General features: G+C 41.0%; 1 protein-coding gene across 1 annotated transcript in view; it reads right to left on the bottom strand.

Annotated features, from left to right (window-relative positions):
- The window catches only part of LOC133540733 (NAD(P) transhydrogenase, mitochondrial-like), a 46,588-nt gene extending 23,988 nt beyond the window's left edge, over positions 1–22,600 (bottom strand). Inside the window, exons 1-11 of the mRNA XM_061883595.1 lie at positions 22,441–22,600; positions 21,879–22,035; positions 10,804–11,033; positions 7,644–7,843; positions 7,258–7,345; positions 7,083–7,171; positions 6,825–7,012; positions 5,302–5,435; positions 5,036–5,227; positions 4,471–4,621; positions 1,045–1,206 (exon numbers count right to left, since the gene is read on the bottom strand). Coding sequence (XP_061739579.1) covers positions 1,045–1,206; positions 4,471–4,621; positions 5,036–5,227; positions 5,302–5,435; positions 6,825–7,012; positions 7,083–7,171; positions 7,258–7,345; positions 7,644–7,843; positions 10,804–11,033; positions 21,879–22,008 — 1,564 coding nt within the window. The 5' untranslated portion in view covers positions 22,009–22,035; positions 22,441–22,600. The remainder of the gene's footprint in view (positions 1–1,044; positions 1,207–4,470; positions 4,622–5,035; positions 5,228–5,301; positions 5,436–6,824; positions 7,013–7,082; positions 7,172–7,257; positions 7,346–7,643; positions 7,844–10,803; positions 11,034–21,878; positions 22,036–22,440) is intronic.
- Between the last annotated feature and the right edge of the window lie 99 nt (positions 22,601–22,699).

Below are 22,699 nucleotides of genomic sequence, written 5' to 3'. Positions count from 1 at the left end.
ATATTACGGATCGTTGATCCCTCAGGCAGTACTGCATCAAAAACAGACATCAGTGTGTAAAGGATATCGCCACATGGGTTCAGGAACACTTCATAAAACCACTGTCAGTAACTACAGTTGGTTGCAACATCTGTAAGTGCAAGTTAAAACTCTGCTATGCAAAGCAAAACACATTTATCAACAATACAAAGGAACGCCGCCGGCTTCTCTGGGCCCGAGCTCACCTAAGATGGACTGATGCAAAGTGGAAAGGTGTTCTGTGGTATGACGTGTCCACATTTCAAATTATATTTGGAAACTGTGGACGTGGTGTCCTCCGGAAGAATGAGGAAAATAACCATCCAGTTTGTTATAGGTGCGAAGTTCAAAAGCCAGCATCTGTGATGGTATGGGGATGTATTAGTGCCCTAGGCATGGGTAACTTACAGGCACCATTAATGCTGAATGGTCCATACAGGTTTTGGAGCAACATATGTTGTCATCCTAGCAACGTTATCATGGACGCCCCTGCTTATTTCAGTAAGACAATGCCAAGCCATGTGTTACAACAGCGTGGTTTTGTAGTAAAAGAGTGCGGGTACTTTCCTGGCCCGCCTGCAGTCAAGAACAGTCTCCCATCGAAAATGTGTGGCGCATTATGAAGCGTAAAATACGACAGCGGAGACCCCGGACAGTTGAGCGACTAAAGCTCTACATAAAACAAGAATGGGAAAGAATTCCACTTTCAAAGCCTCAATAATTGCTTTCCTCAGTTCCCAAACGTTTATTGAGCGTTGTTAAAAGAAAAGGTGATGTAACACAGTGGTGAACATGCCCTTTCCCAACTACTTTGGCACGTGTTGCAGCCATGAAATTCTAAGTCTTTGTAGTGCATTCAACTGAATATGTGTTGAAAAGGATTTGCAAATCATTGTATTACGTTTATATTTACATCTAACACAATTTCCCAACTCATATGGAAACGGGGTTTGTACATAAGGATTGTGGATGATGGAGGAAATTCCAAAAAACAAGTGCAGTTTATTTTAAAGCTTAAATGGTGACCTGAGATGGCGTTGGTGACAGACATCAAAGGCGAGTGCAAGGCGGGGGTCACGCCCCACACAGTGTGATATCCCACAATCCCAGCCAGGCCAAAGGTTGTCACCATTTGTGTAAAGGCTGCGTTGGGGGAAATGAGCCCAAGAGCCAGACATGTGGATAGACCTGCAAGGTTTAGGAAAGCATGGTTGAAGCAAAGATCTTTTTAATCTCTCACACACACTCATTCACATATCTGTGCACACAGTAACAAGTAAGTAGCAAGCAGTGTTATAACATCAAGTAGAAGTGTAACTTAGGGATGGGCACAATACATTTGATAAATATGTTGAAAATAAGTCAACTGTGTCTTAAAGCATACCGTAAAGGGGCTGTTGGCTCAATTTCAACTGCCTTGCATTATTTAAAAAAGTGACAAAAAGACAAAATGACGAATGAAAATTACTAATTATTTTTTTAATATATTTTTTTTATATTTACCCCCACAATTGTTCCAAAAATCTAAATGTATTTAAATACACATGAACATTAAGCCAACACACTGTCATGCCGTTAAATGTGAATAAATAACAACATGAATAAACTATCATACTATTAAATCCATGTCAGCATTTGAGAAAGCCAGCGAATAATACACTAGTTATCAGGTAAGGATTGGCACGTTAGTTGCCAGCCAGCGATTAGTGCATACATTGTCCTAGCAATTAACGCACTAGTGGGTGGCTTTAGTTGAAAGCTGGCATTTAGCACACTAGTTGTCACTAGTAATCAATGTGGCAGTAGCTTGCTAGTAATTAATTAGTGTGTTAGTTGTCAGCTAGTGATTCACACACTAGTTGCCAGCTAGCAATTAGCAAACTACGAATTAGCATAACAGTTGGTGATTACAGGGTTAGGTGCCAGCTACCTATTAGCAGCACAATACTGTTATTTGAATATCTTTACATTGCACAGTAACAAGGTACCTTTAGGACCAATTTAAATGGAAACACAATCGTAATTTCATATAAGCTACATAAGTAGGAAGTCCTCGCTCCTTGTCTCCATCAGTTTGGGGTAATTTGTCTAAAAAATGTTGAAGACCCCTGACTTATGTTATAACATGTATAACTTTATTTTGAAATTAGTCAGACTTCATTGCTCATCAAGTGAAATTCCCAATCATCATACTGTATCAGGCAGCCTGCATTTTTAAAATCCATCTATTCATCCATCCATTTTTCTACCGCTCGTCCGTCTTTGGGTCGCGGGGGTGCTGGACCCTATCCCAGCTGTATTTGGGCGGAAGGCGAGGTACACACTGGACCATTTGTGTTGCCAATCATCCTATCCCCAGGTGCATGTTTTGGAGGTGGGAGAAAGCCAGAGTACCAGGAGGGAATTCATGCAGTCACAGGGAGAACATTCAAACTCCACACAGAAAGACCCTGAGCACGAGGATCGAACCCATGACGTTCTTATTGTGAGGCAAATACACTAACCCCTGCCCAACGTGCTGCCTATTTTTAAAATCATACATATTTTTGTTGCATAGATAGAACTGTCTGAGTCAAACAACATTAGTTATATTTACAAAATGTAATTTCCAATACAAAAGATGTATTAAAAATGTATTTACAAATACTTTTGAAAAAGTGTAGAACAGCAAAAAGTTCTATTTTGGTTTCATCTGACCACATGCCATTCTCCCAATCCTCTGCTGTATCATCCATGGATCCATTTTGGTATAAACTCAACTCTTCGTGTTTGGAGGAACAAGAATACTGAGTTGCATTCCAAGAACACCATTCCTACTGTGAAGCATGGGGGTGGAAACATCATGCTTTGGGGCTGTGTTTCTGCTAAGGGGACAGGACAATTGATCCATGTTAAGGAAAGAATGAATGGGGCCATGTATCGTGAGATTTTGAGCCGAAAACTCCTTCCATCAGTGAGAGCTTTGAATGGTTGACCAAATACTTATTTTCCACCATCATTTACAGATAAATTCTTTAAAATTCCTACAATGTGAATTCCTGGAATCTCTCACAGTTGAAGTGTACCTATGATGAAAATTACAGACCTCTGTCATCATTTTAAGTGGGAGAACTTGCACAATCAGTGGCTGACTTTTCGGACTATGAGTCGCAGTTTTTTCATAGTTTGGCCAGGGGTGCGACTTACACTCAGGAGCGACTTATGTGTGAAATTATTAACACATTACCGTAAAATATCAAATAATATTATTTAGCTCATTCACGTAAGAGACTAGACGTAAAAGGTTTCATGGAATTTAGCGATTAGGAGTGACAGATTGTTTGGTAAACATATAACATGTTCTATATGTTATATTTATTTGAATGACTCTTACCATAATATGTTAGGTTAACATACCAGGCACGTTCTCTGTTGTTTTTTTATGCGTCATATAATTATTCAGCCTTTTGTTCACTATTCCTTATTTATTTTAAATTGCCTTTCATATGTATTTTCTTGGTGTTGTGTTTTATAAAAAATATATCCCCAAAAAATGCGACTTATACTCCAGTGCGACTCATATGTTTTTTTCCTTCTTTATTATGCATTTTCAGCAGGTACACACACACACACATATATACATATAAACATACATACATATATACACACACACATACTGTATCTATCTATATATATATCTATCTCTATATAAATAGATAGATATATATATAGATAGATATATTTATATATAGATAGATACAGTATATACATATACATACATACTGTATATATACGCACACACATATACACACACACACACACATAACCCTACTAAGTAGCCAATGTGGCTACCATGTACTAAGTAAAAATGTTTTTGAGGAGCCCTGATCTAGTGTATGCCACAGCCTGATTTTGCTTTGAAAGCTCCTGCTAGAACTTTCACTTTTTTACCTGGTACCTAATTAAACAACCTTCTGCCGACACATCACTTGCTTTTTCTGGGTCCCAAAGGCTGCTATCAGGATTGGTAAATTGATGAAGCCCTGACAAAATCAAATGAATAAATACATATTTTGATAATGTATTAAATCATAAAATAGTGAAATCGATAATTAATTGAATTATTTGATTAATGCATGTAATTTTACAATAAATAAATAAATTACACATTTAATGACACATTTATGCATTTGATTACAATTATACATAATTAATGACACATTTAATTAATTACTTAAAAATATATTCATTTATTACATTTTGTCCCATTTGGCCATCCATAACACTGCATGAACATTGTTATGTGGCAAAAGGTTAAATTTGTGAAAAATCTCTTTGGACCACGAATACTGTGGCCAGTTGATGAGTTAACTTAGGTTTGGCGTTTGATGTTTTGTAAAGAAAACTAGTGATTTCCTCAAATATTTTTACAGTATCAAAATGACTGCTTGGAAATGCACGTCCTGTCCTAACCTGTAGTGTAAACGCCAGCAGAAGTCAAGGTGCGTTGGAAAGGAGAAATTGCAGCCCCTTTCTCAGCTTTCAATTGGGCAACCGATTTCTGTTTCACCGGGGGTGGTGGAACAGTCTTGGGTAGGGGGGCCGGGAACATATTCTGGCCATCCTGTGTGTGCACCAGAAAAATTTAATAGTGTGAGAATGGATGACAAAATTAGCACAGCAGTTTTTCGTGAGAGAGAAACATCAATATCAATTTGCATTGTGTACAGTGCTGTAGGTAGATACTGCCTGGAGGGTGAGGATACTTTAAATACAAACATAACAAACAAATGGCAATCAAGAAACACTTAGCAGTGGTTTTGAAAGACAACGTTGAGGTTGCATGCTTTGACTTCCATAAACATTGTGTCAAAGTCATTTTACTTGGAAAAAGTCAGTTATACAACATACATAACATTCTTGCTGGTGCAATATTGGCAGTGGGATATTGGCAGAGTATGTTAGCATGAAAACATCTCATGCCATGAGCCGAGAACGAGCGCCAGCAGAAATGAAGACGTTTACAAATAAAACCCACCTTCATCACAAGGGTCCCGCGGATGACGTGATCCATTGTTCCATAGTCAAAATCTTCTTTGGGCTCGTAGTGGAAGTATTCTTTGTCAGGGCTGATGGCTTTCAGCAGCTTCAGTACATTGTTGGAGTAGAGGGTGCTGGCTTGGGTGGCCATGCGGCTGGGCAGGTCCGTGTAGCCAATATGGGTGACGTTCTTATGCAGAAAGGCAATACCAATGCATTTTTAAATACTAATCAAATTAACTCGTCAAGGAGAGAACCTATCACCTTGTGGACGTAAAGCTCTCCAGGATGTGTGGTCTCAATGTTTCCCCCAGCCTCTGCAGCCAGATCCACTACCACAGAACCGTCCTTCATGGACTCCACAAATTCCTTCTTAATCAGAATGGGAGCCCTCTTTCCTAAACACAGAACATAAGAAACTTGGTCAAACAAGAAGTCAGGAAAGGCCTGAACAGATGTTAGTGTCAGTCCTGTCCAGGCTGGTGCCTGTTTTTACACCCCTGGCATAAACACATTTGTTTAGGGATACAATGACTACAGGAGACCACATGATTATGGTGACTGGTCACTTGTCATGTCATGTCATGTCATGCTCTGCAGGTGTTTGCTTGTTCTACCATGATGGACTGAATTGCTTCACAGACACAATTGTAACTTTTTTGTGCTAAAATTAAATCTACATCGGTCATAGTTGTAGTTTGGTTTAACAGCATCACACTCTGGTCCATTCATAAGCCTGTTAGGGTAATGGCTAACTTAGTATCGCTTCCAACACCGTCATCATGACCAATTTAAGGTCATATTTCTAAAATGACCATACTATTTAAGTTTATATCATAGCCAAACATTTTCCCCAAAGATACATTGTCTAAAAAACATGAGATTTTTCATCGGTTTTGCCCAATATTGTCTTTTGTTTATTTTTTCAATTTATGCCAAAGCGGCACAACAATATTGAATCGGCTTAACTGTGGTAGGAGATAACGAACACTTTTCTTCCCCCTCGGACATAACTAGTTTTTTTAATAAATTTTTATTTAAACTTTGGACATTATCTGGAATTTTAACACTTGACTATTGAACATATTGGATTGAACTGAATTGTAAATATAATGTAGTCTTTTTGTGTATAGTTTATAAGTGATTATTTTAAAGTAGATACACATTTTTAAAGAACTTGTAAAATATTATCCATCCATCTATCTATTTTCTACCGCTTATTCCATTTGGAGTCGCGGGGCGCGCTGGTGCCTATCTCAGCTACAATCGGGCGGAAGGCGGCGTACACCCTGGACAAGTCGACACCTCATCGCAGGGCCAATGTAAAATATTAATAATACATTATTTATTCTAATTATAAATATAATTGAACTGTATTTGTGTTTGTTGTGTCTTTTACGCATACACTCAGGCTCCCATAGCCAAATCTACTTTTGGTTAATTTTTCTATTTTCCTCAAAGTAGGAATTATTAATTAACATTTTAACATTAACAAAGCCCTCTAGGCATTAATAGTACCCACATAGTTAGCTTTACAAGCCACAAACTTCGAAGTGAGATGTGTGAAAAAAGGGACGACTGTATTACAACACTCACTAGGCTGCAGTCAGCGCTATAGTTCCTAGCTTGTTGTATGAGTGATATTAAAAGACCAAAATGGGGTCACAAACAAAATCTTTTTAGGGCCACAAAAATACTGGGACGAACCCTGGCTGTAGAACACCTCTTACCCCGAGTTAGCTGGAATGAATCTAAAAAAAAATACTGCCAACATCCGAGAGACTAACCTGGAATTAGGGCAGTGCTGATGAGAATGTCTACGTCTTTGCACTGCTTGGCGAATAGCGCCATCTCCGCCTCAATAAACTCCTTGGACATTTCTTTGGCGTAGCCTCCGATTCCCTCGCCAGACTCTTCGATTTGCACTTCTAAAGGCTCCGCCCCGAAGGACTTGAATTGTTCCAGAGCTGCTGGTCTGAAAGTCATGAAACAATCAGTTATTTATTTACAAGTACAAATGGTGAGCCAGGCTTAAAAGCTTCTACCGAGTGTCAAATCCTCGCACTATTGCTCCCATGGATTTGGCTGCTCCTGCTGCTGCTAAACCAGCCACACCTCCTCCAATGACAAGGACCTGAATACAGCAAAAATCCATGTGAACCACATACTTTTAAAATGTTTCACAGTTGAAATGAGACAACAATTGAAAGTCTTGTTTACCTTAGCTGGTGGTACTTTTCCTGCAGCAGTGATCTGACCAGTAAAAAACCGACCAAAGTGGTTGGCAGCCAGAACAACAGCTTTATACCTTCAAACAATAAGCTCAAATAATCAACAGTACCGATGAACAAATGTGTCTCAATTAAGGTCACAATATTAGGGACACCTACACAATCAAATGAAAGCTGTCTAAATAAAATCCTGATTTTGCAATGACTACAAAGTTACAAGTGAAAACCATATCCTGTAAGAGGCAGTGGATTGTTTTTCACAATAATAGATTTTGAATAATGTGGTCTTTTCAAATGGGCAAAACTCTTTCATTGATCTCATCAGAGTGTGTACCTAATGAAGCGCCAACAAAGTATCTTTTCTCTTCCCCTCACCCAGCGATGTTGGCCATGGAGCTGAGAGCGTCGTAGCCTTGAGCGATGGTGACTCTGGGCACTTGATCCATGGCTAACACAGTGCTTTTCCTCTCTGACAGCTTCTTCAGCAGCTCTGGATTCTGAGCCGGATAGACAAAGCTCACCAGAGTGGACATTGTCTTTAGGAGGTCGACTTCTGTCAAACTGGGGGCCCGGACCTAGAGGAAAAGAGATCTCAGTACTTTAATGTGTCCACATAAAGAGAGGTGTCCAAACTTCTTGAATTGGGGACTGCATTAAGGTAGAACAACTTTGGCTGGGGCCCGAAAGTTGACTGTGTACCAGTATATGTATATATATATATTATATATATATATATATATATATATATATATATATATATATATATATATATATATATATATATGTATGTATATGTATATATATATATATATATATATATATGTATGTATGTGTATATATATATGCATATTAAGGGTGTGGGAAAAAAATTATTCGAATACGAATCGCGATTCTCACGTTGCGCGATTCAGAAATGATTCTAATTTTTTTTTAAATCGATTTTTAAAGAAATAATTATTTTTTTTGTTATTTTTTTTTTAATCAATCCAACAAATCAATACACAGCAATACCATAACAATTCAATCTGACCCAGCATCACTCAGAACTGCAATAAACAGAGCAATTGAGAGGAGACACAAACACGACACAGAACAAACCAAAAGTAGTGAAACAAAAATTAATATTATCAACAACAGTATCAATATTAGTTATAATTTCAGCATAGCAGTGATTAAAAATCCCTCATTGACATTCTCATGAGACATTTATAAAAAATAAAAAAAAGAACAATAGCGTCAAAGTGGCTTACACTTGCATCGCATCTCATAAGCTTGACAACACACTGTGTCCAATGTTTTTACTAAGATAAAATAAGTCATATTTTTGGTTCGTTTAATAGTTAAAAAAATGTTACATTATTGCAATCAGTTGATAAACATTGTCCTTTACAATTATTAAATTGTAATTATTAAAAAAAATGTACTACTCTGCTAGCATGTCAGCAGACTAGGGTAGATCCTGCTGAAATCCAATGTATTAAATGAATACAGAATCATTTTAAATCGTAAAAATGTGGTTTTTGAATCGAGAATCGCGTTGAATCGAAAAAAATCAATATATAATCGAATCACGACCCCAGGAATCGATATTGAATCGAATCGTGGGACACCCAAGGATTCGCAGCCCTAATGTATATATATGTATATATATATATATACACACATATATATATATATACACACACATATATATATATATATATATATACCGCCTGACCCTCATTAATTCATAATTTACCGAGAGGACGACATTCTGACAGTAAGACATTGCGGACAAAAGCCAGAATTTTTATGAACAATTCGGTACACTTTATTTTTTTAAAGAATATTGTTTTGTAAATTGTTGCTTTATATTGAATTTACTTACTTTTTAGTAAAATAACTGATATAATATTGTGTGTTTATTTACGTGGTATGAGTGTAGATGTATATTAAACCACTCCTCCATGCAACATCAGCCTGATTTGTATTACGGTAACTACCTTGAACTGTGAAATGCAGTGGAAACACAAGCCACACACTTCTACAAACCTATAGTTCCAGAAACTAAAAGTTCATGAACTTTTGGTGAAAAATGGGCTTTTGTTTACTTCCGAGAAAACCTTTTATAACCTTTTATACCACAAAGTTCATTGAGCAGGGTCTTTTTGTGACCGTGTGTGTTGACTTTCTGTGTTAGTTGCAGTATATTTGCTCTGTGAGTGGGAAAGGTTGTTTGGATTGGGTCATATAAAGTAATGCTAATTCTTTCACTATTTCAAACTTAAAGGCCTACTGAAATGAGATTTTCTTATTTAAACGGGGATAGCAGGTCCATTCTATGTGTCATACTTGATCATTTCCCGATATTGCCATAATTTTGCTGTAAGGATTTAGTAGAGAACATCGACGATAAAGTTCGCAACTTTTGGTCGCTAATAAAAAAGCCTTGCCTTTACCGGAAGTAGCAGATGATGTGCGAGTGACGTCAATGGTTGTAGGGTTCCTCACATCCTCACTTTGTTTATAATGTGAGCCTCCAGCAGCAAGAGCTAATCGGACTGAGAAAGCGACAATTTTCCCAATAATTTGAGAGAGGATGAAAGATTCGTGGATGAGGAAATTTAGAGTGACGGACTAGGAAAAAAAAAAAAAAGGCGATTGCAATGGGAGCGATTCAGATGTTTTTAGACACTACGATAATTCTGGGCAATCCCTTATCTTTCTATTGTGTTGCTAGTTTTTTAGTGAGTTAAATAGTACCTGATAGTCGGAGGGGTGTGTCCACGGGTGTGTTGACGCCAGTCTCTGAGGGAAGTGACGGCAGCTGCAGCACTACAGAAGCTCCGCTGATCTCCGGTAAGAGGCGACTTATTTCCACAATTTTCTCACCGAAAACTGCCGGTCGACATGTAGTTGGGATCCTTGTTCGCTTGACCGCTCTGATCCATAGTAGAGCTTCACCTCCGGGAATTTTAAACAAGGAAACCCAGTGTGTTTGTGTGGCTAAAGGCTAAAAGCTTCCCACCTCCATCTTTCTACTTTGACTTCTCCATTATTAATTGAACAAATTGCAAAAGATTCAGCAACACAGGTGTCCAAAATACTGTGTCATTATGCGATGAAAAGAGACGACTTTTAGCTGTGTGTGGTGCTGGGCTAAAATGTCCCCTCCAACCAATAACGTCACAAACATGCGTCATCATAAGCGTCATCATTCCGCAACGTTTTAACAGGAAACTCCGCGGGAAATTTTAAATTGTAATTTAGTTAACTAAACCGGCCGTATTGGTAGTAGTGGGTTTCAGTAGGCCTTTAAATTCATTGCCATTGACCTGATGATATACCAACATTTTCCACAGGAAGGTGGTAAAATTGCAGCAATTAAACTGTGAAATATTTTAAACTAAACTGGACACAGCTGCATTCTTTTTTTAAACTTGTGACGTCTCGTGGGCCCGCTAGCATCTTCAGTCTAGCCTGCGGCCCGTAGTATGGACACCACTGATATAGAGCTATATTTTGTTAGAATGAAAACGACATGGTGCAGGTCTACCTTGAGGACCAAGTCTGATCCAAGGGCTCCTTTGACATCAGTTATGCTGGCGCCTGCTTCTTTGTACTGCTGGTCAGAGAACTTTGATTCCTCGCCAGCTCCACTCTGAACTTGTACTCTGAAGCCTTGTTTGACCAGCGCTTGCACGCCAGCAGGCGATAACGCCACACGGCGCTCATTCTGAAACGTCTCCTTGGGTACGCCAACCACTAATTCTTTGTAGAGCACACCTTGAACACAGATTGAGAACATAATTTAGGCTTTCTGCGAGACCGCCACAACATATACCACACGGCATCCTTTAGGAGGTGCTGTTGGCAACTTCCTCATAGTAAGATTTTTCAAAGCTAAAATTACAAACAAGAACACCAAAGGCTTTAATGGTTTAACATAAAACATTTGTTTGACAATTGACTATATTTTTCACAATTAGGTAATGTATGTACCGGTAATAAAAATAAGTATCGGCCCAAATAAAATGATTGGTGTCTAGAACTGACACTCACCCTGTTTCGTCAACACGTACACAGCAGGGACCGAGGGCAGACATACAAATGCAGACAAAGAGAAGCAACGAACAATTTGCTTTCATGTTGTTATCATGATAGAATACACATTCAGTGACCGCAAACGCTAGCTATCTAAATTGCTATTATTAGGTAAAAACACCCAAAGCTACTGCGCGTGCTTGTGTTACGTACGTACATAATTCCCTCATTACACACGAGAAACCGTAAGACGGCGGGACATACTGTGTAAAATACATTTGAAAGTTGGCGCCCTTTAGTGTGTAAATTATGCAATTAGCCCTTTTAATAGTTTACCAAGCTGTGTATGCAAATGTCACATGTTTACCAAAACAGGAACTCCCCTAGTACTCTACTACTCTTATATAAAATACAAACGCAAAAACTGTGTTCATTGTGGGCTACTTTAAGTCCAAGGAGAAATGCACTTTTTTGGAATTTTGCCAATCATTTACAATCCTTATGTAAGACAAGAACGCAAGTGATTCTATTTTTAATGTATTCTAAATAGTAAATAAATGCGATCAAAGGTCTGCTTTTAATGGAGCCAATCGGAGTGGCTCTAGTCTGCCTATAAACCTCTTAAAACACATCCAAACACCTACATTAAGGTTTCATAAATGCTGTAAGTATATATGTAATGCAGTAACTGGAACATATATACAGTAATAACATTTAATATTTACGTATTTTACTAATTTTAAGCCGGCCGTCGACTCAGTCCTTTTGAGGAGCATTATTTGGAAGGTGGATGGAATGAAACAAACATCTCTCGACAATCTTAAAAGGAACCATATGTAATAACTTCATGTCAAGTAATCAATAAATGGCCCTTATATGTCAAAAGGAATTAATAAATCATGTTCTTTTCGAATACCTCTATAAATGATAACAGTAGTTCAGCCAGAATATGCTCATTTCAAAATTAGAATTACAGCCCAGAAATCTTGTTATTGTTTTCACTTTGATGTCTCGCTCTCCACCGTTTGACCAATAAGAGAGTCTGTGAGTGTGTCACATCCAGGTGTCCAGTTACGCACCGCCACCTTCGTTTGGCTACTGGTACTGGTAAAGTTACTAAACATGTCAGAGAGACCTTAGTAAATCTAAAATGCGTTGTTACGATTTTCAACTTATTAATCACAAAGCCAGAAACAAAACAATGATTGATGCCTTTGAAAGATGGTTGAATGCGGAGAATATTTTTTCATCTGACGCCAAACTTGCTAATTTCCATCTTGATAGGCAAGTCAGGCATTTATGTTTTCTTATTACTTGTAACAAATGGAAATGGAAATTTCGTATGTAAACTATATTGTCAAATACAGTCTATGATCTTGTCTAACAAAGCTAGTATGTTCGTGCAAAAAATGCTTAGTGTGATGGTGCTTAGCTCTTAGTGTAATGCTTAAGCATGCTACCCCGGTCAATGACACATCGACATATAGACTAATGGGGTAAATATATGCCTGTTAGCCTGTAGGTCGATGCGTATTCGAAGTGACAGGGCAAATATATAACTTTGACAAATAAAACCTATGTCGATATGGGTAGGGTTAATGCCTATTTCGTTCTCAATGGGGACGGCGTGGCGCAGTGGAAGAGTGGCCGTGCGCAACCCGAGGGTCCCTGGTTCAAATACCACCTAGTACCAACCTCGTCACGTCCGTTGTGTCCTGAGCAAGACACTTCACCCTTGCTCCTGTTGGGTGCTGGTTAGCGCCTTGCATGGCAGCTCCCTCCATCAGTGTGTGAATGTGTGTGTGAAAGGGTAAATGTGGAAGTAGTGTCAAAGCGCTTTGAGTACTTTGAATGTAGAAAAGCACTATACAAGTACAACCCATTTATCATGTAACATGCTGATATGCTGAGGAAATGAGTTCCAACATTAGCACGGCTGTCATCATGGCAATGTGAAAATGGAGACAACGCACATGATAAAATAATTTTTCATTCGTGTAGCCTATAGGCATACCTTTGTAAAATGTCTCCTCTTTAGTTTTGAGCGTACATTAGGCTGCTAAGTATACTCTACTTATTGTCACCATTACAACCATTGGTAGTGTTGGTTGTAGTTTGTTTTAGTCTTCGTTTTCTGATAGTACTGAAAATAACCATGATTGACATTTGTTGTGATATTGTACGCAGGCATGACATACTTTTTCCTGAAAATAGCCTAATTTATGTGTAAAATGTGTTGGTTAGAGACTTGTTATTGACAAAACACTTGTCTCTTCAGCTATTATGGTCCCAGCACCTCAACCCCTAGTAAGAGGCAGTGGAAGTTTGAAGTTCCTTGGAGCAGCCCAGTCGATCGAACTGGATTCGGCTGAGTATCTGGCAACCTCAGTTAGTGAGTGGGGGAGCGGACTAACGAATTTTGACTGTGATTGCAGTACCATTTCTGGCTACATTATTACTAATGGCTCCTTTAACCTCTAAAGGCCTTAGTGGCCACATGCGTGGACAGCACCTTTTAGCTCTATTTCCAAAATTGTGTACACTACTGAATTGGGGTCTTTTGCTGACATATGGACACTTATACTGCTATCTGGTGGTGTCAGAAGAGTATAACATACAATGGAATTTGGACAAAAAAGTGTAAAAATAATCATTTGCATGTCACTACAAGTGAAGTTTGGACTTGCCTTGGCCTTGAATGAACACTCGATGCATATAATCACAGCAGTATGATGATTATGTGTATACATTAAAACATTGTTCATACTGCATTCATATATGTTACTTTTAAACTTTCATCCAGAGAGGGAAATCACAACTAAGTCAATTGACCAAAAGTGTATTTATTAAAGTTATTTAGCAATGGCACAAACATTCAAGTCATTTCCAAAACACAAAGTGCAAGATTGTCAGAGACAATTTAAGTGTCAAATAAAAATGAGCTGCATAATAGGAAATCAAATAGTATTCGTTCTTCACTGTGTGGTATGTTACTAAGGTTATGAAATTCTCTTCATTTTCTAGCGAGTCACTTTTCAAATGATGCTACATATTAGCAGTAATGCTACTTTTTATAGCAATGCTTTTTCCCCCCCACACTTGACAAATTATGGTTATCTGTTGGACATATTTCCACTTGAAGCCGAACCACCGCCAGACGATGGAAACCCTGCTGTTTTTATTGGGAATTAAGTCTTCCTTCATTTGATACCAGATCCGCACCTTCTTTCTGTTGTACGGCTACGTTAGCAGCTAACGTAGCCCAGTATGCTACCTCTCTGCTGTGCAAGGGCGGACACGTATGTGACGTATGACGGGACAGTATGTGACGTTTGTAAGAATGTGCGCCTGCTTGTCTAAGAGAAGGAAAGACAGGAAAGAGTGAAAAGAGCCTGAAAAGTATGCCCGCAGCTAAAAGCAACTGCGTGAGAACGTATACTCGAATATTACGATATAGTCATTTTCTATATCGCACAGAGACAAACCCGCGACATATCGTATATATCGATATATCTCCCAACCCTACTTCGGCAGGTGTTTTGGGGTTGGGGCGGGGGTTGTTTGTGTGTTTTCCTTTTGTTTACATCAGTCAAATGTACCTTTTTATTTCCTTATGTTATTATTATTTTATTTTTTTGCACAGGGTTTAGTGCTGGTGCCTCACAATAAGAAGGTATTGGGTTCACTTCTGAGCTTGCAGTCTTTCTGTGTGGAGTTTGCATGTTCTCCCCGTGACGACATAGGATCCCTTCAGGTACTCCGGCTTCCTCCCACCTCTAAAGACATGCACCTTGGGGATAGACTGATTGGCAACACTAAATTGACCCTGGTGTGTGAATATGAGTGTGAATGTTGTCTGTCTGTCTGTGTTGGCTCTGCGATGAGGTGGCGACTTCTTCAGGGAGTACCCCGCAATATGCGTTAGAGAATTGATGGATGGATGATATTATTTTTTAGTTCTACCACGGATTTGAAATCTTGTGTTCTGTGTATTTGACGCTGCCATTTTGCTCTGACATTACCTAACCTAACAACGACATACTGTTGATGTGGCATTGGGTTCACTAGTTTTAACTGTTAGGAACATAATAACCCTATAAAGCCAGGTAAGGTGCTTCACAATCTTCACCATATGGGTGCTAATGTCATCTTTCTGCAGGAGACTTATCTTAAACCTGCTAACCACTTGAAGTTGAGACAACAATGAGTAGGACAGATCTTTCATTCTTCATTTTTGGGTAAATCGAAGGGTGCTGCTATTCTTCTGCATAAATCTGTTCTTTTTGTACTATCAAACAATATTTCTGACCCCAATGTTGTCATCACTTGTCAGATTTCAAACATTGTAGTAGCCATCGTAAACGTTTATGCCGACAATTATGATAACTTTTTCAAACGCCTTTGTCTGAATCTCCCTGATTTGTCAATATACTATTTAATAATAGGAAAAAACGTTAACTATTGGCTTGATCACTCATCACCCAAAACTTGTCCACCAACAAGATTGCCTAAGGTAATCCAGTCTTTTCTGTCTCAGATGTCTGGCGCTTTATAAATCCTATTTAAAGGCAATATTCATTATTTTGTCACGTCCATCAGACTTTCAACCATGCTGATTACTTTTGAATTGATAAATTACTTTCATCTATACCGACATGCAATTATGATTCAATTGTTATCTCAGATCAGGCTCCAATTTTAATGGATATACGCTTTAAAAACCTAACAATCACACGTGCGCTGTGTTGTTTTAATACACGATTACTCTTGTATGAGGACTTTATGGAGTTTGTTTCGCGTCAGGTCGGATTTACACCGCCACGGGTAAGATGTACCCCCGTGCTACCTGCCGCATTCAGGCAGATGGGGCTTGTAAGCTTTGGATGGCAACCTGTCTAGGAGAAGTTCACTTTGAGGTAAAACTGGGACTGCGAGGAGTTGCGCCCCACAGTTCGCTATTAGCCTAGTAAAGCCAACCATGGAGTACAAAGTCATCCCAAATCCTATACTTCCAGCGGCGGGACTCCGCAGGCACATCACGGCGGACGATGGTGCTGGTCCTCCTCTTGGAGGACACCATGACGACAGGACCTCAAACCCTGGGATTGTCCCAGGGAGGGTCCTGTCCAAACAGAACAGGAACCTTCAATGCATGCACAGCGAGACAAGAAGCGAGGTTGATAGAACTTGCACACTATGCAGAGGAACAGGGAGTGGCGATCCTTGGGGTCCAAGAGCACAGGAGAGTGCACACTGATGACCCCATCTTGTACTGCAGAGTGGAGAGATGCACGTTCATTTCTGCATCTGCATGGAGGAACGAGGCCCAGGCCGCAACAGGCGGTGTAGGGTTAATGCTGGGCCCATGGGCACGTAAGGCTCTCCGTCGGGTTTACCACCACACCGACAGGATTCTGCGTGCAGAGTTCTCGGGAAACCCAGTAACAACATTCATAGTCGTGTACTCACTCAACAACGTGGCATCATCTGACGTGGTAGAAAAGTTATTTGAGGACCTTGTAAGAGCGGTCCGTGGCGTCCCGGCGCAAAACTTCCTGGCAATCCTTGGGGACTTCAATGCAAGGCTTGGACCAGAGGACATACCCTTCCCTTACCACGACTCTACCAACCGCAAGGGCACCTACCTCACTGGCTTCCTCATGGAACACGAGTTACTGGCGGCAAATACCATCTTCCGGAAGAGTACAGGAAAGAGGTGGACCTTCCGAGACCGAGCCTCAGGAACACTACTGCAGCTAGATTACATCTTAGAGAGGAAGAAATTGAAGAACTCCATCCTGAATGCTGAGCCATACAGCATTTTTAGTTCTGTGGGCTCAGACCACCGTGTGGTCTCAATGAGAGTTCGCCTGAGCCTCAGGGTTCCCACACCAAGTCCCAAGATCCAGTATAACTGGAAAGCCTTCTCAAGTGACACGGGCCTTCAAACCAGATACGCAGAGGAGATGAGGAGACGATTCCAGCATCTGGACAGGGGAGTGGAGGCCAGTGGAGAATACAGGAGAGTCGTCACTGCGAATGAGGAGGCGACCAGGCTGTGCGTGCCCATGATGGAGAGAGTCAGTACCTCCAGATGATCCAAAAACCCAGAGGTTGTAGCAGCACAAGGGATGGTGGAGGAAGCCTGCCTCAACTTTGAGCGGGAACCAACTGTGGAGAGGCGTGGCGAGTTGAATGAAGCCAAACAGTTTCTTTTCAGATGCTATGATACCATCAAAGGGGAAGAACTGATGGAGAGAGTGCAGAGGGTGCAGGCGGCGCAAGGTGAACAACAGTATGGGGAGGTGTGGAGGGTCCTCAATGAGATGACGGGGCGGAAGAGGACTAAGGAGGGACAGGTGGAGGGACACAGCCCGGAGGAAAGGTTGACAACCTGGTCCAGTTACTTCAAAAGGCTGCTGGGAGAAACAGCAGATGCAGCTGAGGAAGAAGAAATACCATCAGTCCTCCCAAACCTGAACATCAACGATGGTCTCTTCACACTCGGAGAGCTCGCTAGGGTAAAAGCCACAGTAAGAGTGGGAAAAAGCGCTGGCCCGAACGACATACCCCCAGAGGTTGTGAAGAACTGTAATCTCGATGACATCATTCTAGAGTTCTGCAACCTTGCTCTGCTGCACAATCGGCTACGTGATACGTGGTCTCTATCAAACATCGTGCCAGTGCCCAAATCTGGAGACCTCTCGAAGCCAGACAACTATCAAGGCATCAGCCTGCAAAAGTCTACAACCGCATGATCCTAAACAGGGATCGACCCTGCACCTGAGAGTAAATCAGAACGGCTTTCGAGAAGGACAAACAACTCTAGCCCAGATCTTGGCACTTAGGAGATCGATTGAGGAGGTGAGGAAGGACAACCTGACTGCTGTCCTATGCTTAATAGACTTCAAAAAGGTATTGGACTCAATACATCGAGGCACGATGGTGAAAATCTTGAAGGCATACAGTATTCCTCCGAACCTACTTCGAGCAATAGCGTCCATGTACGCAGCAACAAGGGCCAGGGTGGTCACCCCAGATGGCAACAGCGAGGAGTTTGACATCCTGGCTGGAGTTATGCAAGGGGATACACTAGCCTCCTTCCTCTTCATCATTGTCCTTGATCATGCTCTCAGGAAGGCAATAAATTGGCGTGAGCAGGAATTTGGCTTCACGCTGACCCCTAGGAAGTCGGGTCGACAACCGGCAGTGGTCCTGACAGACATTGACTATGCGGATGACATCAGTCTGCTCTCCAACAACGTGGAACAAGCACAAGAACTGCTACACAGGGTAGAGCTAGAGTGCGCCAAGGTTGGCCTTAGGCTAAATGCCAAGAAAACTGAGGTCATGACCTACAACGTTCCACCAGAACATCAACCTCTGGTAACAACAGGAGGCTCTGTGCTGAAAGAAGTTGAGGACTTCAAATACCTGAGCGCATGGGTCAACTCAACTGAGCATGATCTAAAAGTGAGGAAGGCACTTGCATGGAGGGCCCTGAATGGCATGACCAGTGTATGGAACTCCAACCACTTCCGCCAAATCAAACTCAAGCTTCTTCTACGTGACAGTTGAGTCCGTTCTCCTTAATGGCAGCGAATGCTGGACCCTGAAGCCAACCCTGCCCTGGAGAAGTCTCTGGATGGTTGCTACACCAGGATGCTGCGAGCAGTGCATAATATCAACAAGAGTGCGCACGTAACCAACAGAATCCTCTACAAGGGAATACCAAGGGTGAGCGAGAAGATTGCTGTAAGGAGAATGAGACTAGCAGGACACTGCCAAAGACATAAGGAGCTGCCAGCCATCAAATTGGTGCTGTGGGAACCAACACATGGGCATCGGTCAAGAGGATCGGTCAAGAGATGCAGGAACTCAGAGTACCAAAGAACTGGCCAAATGTATGGAGAATCGGGATGACTGGAAGCAACGATGGAAGGCTCGTCTGAGGACGACCTAGAGAAATAGATTTCTATATACTCTTGAACAAGACCACCGGAGTGTCGGCCTCTGTGTTGTGGAAGATGCTGAAGGTGTACATTAAGGGGGTGATATTTTTTTATACAAATGAGAAAAGACTCAGGAAGAATAAATTGACTAAGCTGACTCAACGAACATCCTTGCCACACAACTCATACGCTGTCTCTCAAAACCCAGATGCTTATGAGGAAAGGCTCTTTCTAAAGGCAGAACTGGATGTTCTTACATCAGATCGCACCAGAGAACAAATACTCTGTTTAAGACCCCAGTTCTTTGAACATGGTGATAAATCAACAGGCCAGCAAATTATTTGTGCATCAATTAAACTAGATATCGGCAACCCATCATATCACGCTGATTCAAACTGATTCAGGCGTAACCACTGACTTTGAGATAAATAACATTTAAGGATTTTTATACATCCCTATACTCGTCTGCTCAATGTTTTACCCCGGAGCTGGATTACTTTTTTATTAATCTGGACATCCTCTCAGTTCATCAGTCTGCTGCGATGGAATTGGAGGGACCAGTTATTGTTGCAGAACCTAATGTTGCAGCATTGTCACGACAAAACGGTAAATCTTCAGGACCAGGTTTGCTCCTTTATTATTGGATATGTACAATGAATCCTTTAAATCTGGCCACCTTCCACAATTGCTATTGTCCTATTAGCCTGTTGAAAGTGGATTTTAAATTATTGTTTTAACTGCCAGCTTTACTTCTTAACACTACTCTTCCTTCTATTATTAATACATATCAAACTGGGTTCATTTGAAATAAGCACTCCTTTTCTGATCTTTGACATATTTTCAATATATTGTACAATGTGCCTGCTTCCAACACCCAAGAGGCAGTGATATTACTGGATGCGGAAAAGGCTTTTGACAGGGTGCAGTGGAATTATCTATTTTATGTCTTTTGTTGATTTGGTTTTGGTAAAAGTTTTATTTAAATGGGTTGTACTTGTATAGCGCTTTTCTACCTTCAAGGTACTCAAAGCGCTTTGACACTACTTCCACATTTACCCATTCACACACACATTCACACACTGATGGAGGGAGCTGCCATGCAAGGCGCCAACCAGCACCCATCAGGAGCAAGGGTGAAGTGTCTTGCTCAGGACACAACGGACGTGACGAGGTTGGTACTAGGTGGGATTTGAACCAGGGACCCTCGGGTTGCGCACGGCCACTCTCACACTGCGCCACGTTCTGGGTTAAGCTTCTCTATCCATCCCAAATAGTCTCGGTCAGGACATATTATATTCAATCCCAATACTTTTGCCTCCATTGTTCTCACGGCAGGGCTGTCCTATATGCACATTGTTTTTTGCTCTTGCCATTTACCCTAAATAGTATCAATTGTCAAATGTCAATAGTGCGTCGTGCCAATCCGCTTACTTACAGGTATACGTAGCCACATCTCAACGCAGATGACTTTCTCTTATGTCGCCAACCTCTTTGTATCAGTCTCGGCTGCCCCAAGTACTCTTCAAGCATTTGGTCATGTGTCTGGTTACAAATTAAGCTTGGGTTAAAGTGAAATATTTCCTATCAACTCTGCTGCTAAGAAATATCCTATGCACAATTGTTGCTTTAAAATTGCCTCGCAAAATTTCACATACTTGGGTGTCCAGGTTACGTGAATGCTTGCAGAGTTTTATAAAGCTAACATTGCTCCAATGTTGTCCAAAATCCAGGGAGACTTTGACCCCACCTAATTTATCCACGGGGGCCCATGTCAACTCTATTAAGATGAATGTACTTCCGCGATGTTCCAATGTATACCACTTGTTTTCCCTCTGTCCTTCTTCCTAAAGAAGGACAGAGGGAAAAGTAGTAACCCTAACCCTAACACGTCTGGGGTCCCTAGTATTCTACATTGACTGCAGCCCTGAACATTGGCCAATTTCTAATTATAACGTTTATCAATGTTTTTATATGTTTTGGCCATCAGGTTTGAACAATTATATTAATTGGTCTATCATCCCCTCCCCCATGTAGACATTAAGGTTGTGCATTATACAACCATACATGTTGATGACATACACAGCACCACCTATAAACAATACACTGTAGTTCTTTGTGTTTCCTTAAGAGCACAGCAATGTCTTTAGTGGCTGAGACCAGTGTCAGGTTAACATTTATCTCCATAAATGTCACAGTGACTCCCCTGCCATGGCGACACTATTAGCAGGTGGCTGGCTGGCAGCCAGCGTGGCTCAGGCCTACAACATTTTGACACAGACAGCTGAACAACTTTTCAAAAAGTTACTTCGGAAAAACTTGTGTAACTTCCCTGGAACTTTTCTCTATGATCTGCAGATCAGACAAAAAAAACTAATAGGGGATGAAAATAGGACAGATTGCAAAGTTTTGACAGGTCACCTTTAACTGACCTTTTATGTTAGCAGAGCACGAACAGTCTTTTTCACAATAACAACTCTTGTTTCAAAAACACTCATAATACGTGCGGTTTTCCACGCTTTTGGCTTTGGTGTGTAACTTTGTACTTGGGTGAACTATCACTTCTTAGGTCTGATGCAGGAGAAAATCCAAAATATACAAGCAGGCCTCTGTTATGCAATATGTTTGCAGTCCCTACCTTTAGAGATGTTTTGGTCCCATAGCACAGGGAAAGTCCGGAAATTCCTCCTTGCTGGTAACGTCTGACGGAAACCTTTTTGGAGCAAAGTGAGAGAAGAGCAAGAGATGCAGTGCAGGAGGGTCGACATGGTCACGCAGCGTCCGCCCTGAGACTCCTTTGATAGAAACAAGTATAATTAGTACCGATTTGGCTGGTAAATTAACACATTTGGGTTAAAATTCTTCATAGCCCGAACACACTATGGCTGTATGTGTGTGTCCCCCGAGGTCCACAGACAGCAGAGCAACAACACTTCAGCTGTGCCGGACACCACACACACACACACACACACACGCACGCACGCACGCACGCACGCACGCACGCTCACACACACACATTCTCAACAAAATCAAACAATGCCGGTAAGGTATATTACACTAACAGAATATGAGAAAGAATACATATTAACTTCAAATATGAGTTGTCTGGGCATAATGTGTCATCACATGTGATAGTAAGTTTGCATTGAGTTGCACTACTTCACCCACAATATTCTACATGGAATATTGATCAGACTTGCCTTTTAGGGTTTCCACGAAGGAGGAGCAGGGTTAATAGTTCAACTTTCTCTCACTTTCTTTCGAGAGCAGGGTCAGCCGTGCAACTTGCTGCCACACCAAGCACCTGCCTGCACGTACAGTACACGCACACGCACACGCACACATAACGACCTTCCGCTGTCTGAGTCTATGTATAAATAGCAAACCACGTGACATGTGCCATGACCACCCTCCGACACACACGCACGCACGCACGCACACACACACACACCCTGTTTA

The sequence above is a fragment of the Nerophis ophidion genome, linkage group LG02, assembly GCF_033978795.1.
Source record: "Nerophis ophidion isolate RoL-2023_Sa linkage group LG02, RoL_Noph_v1.0, whole genome shotgun sequence".
In the NCBI taxonomy this organism is placed as follows: Eukaryota; Metazoa; Chordata; class Actinopteri; order Syngnathiformes; family Syngnathidae; genus Nerophis; species Nerophis ophidion.
The sequence above is the reverse complement of the archived record's forward strand: the minus strand, read 5'-3'. Positions and strand labels throughout refer to the sequence as shown.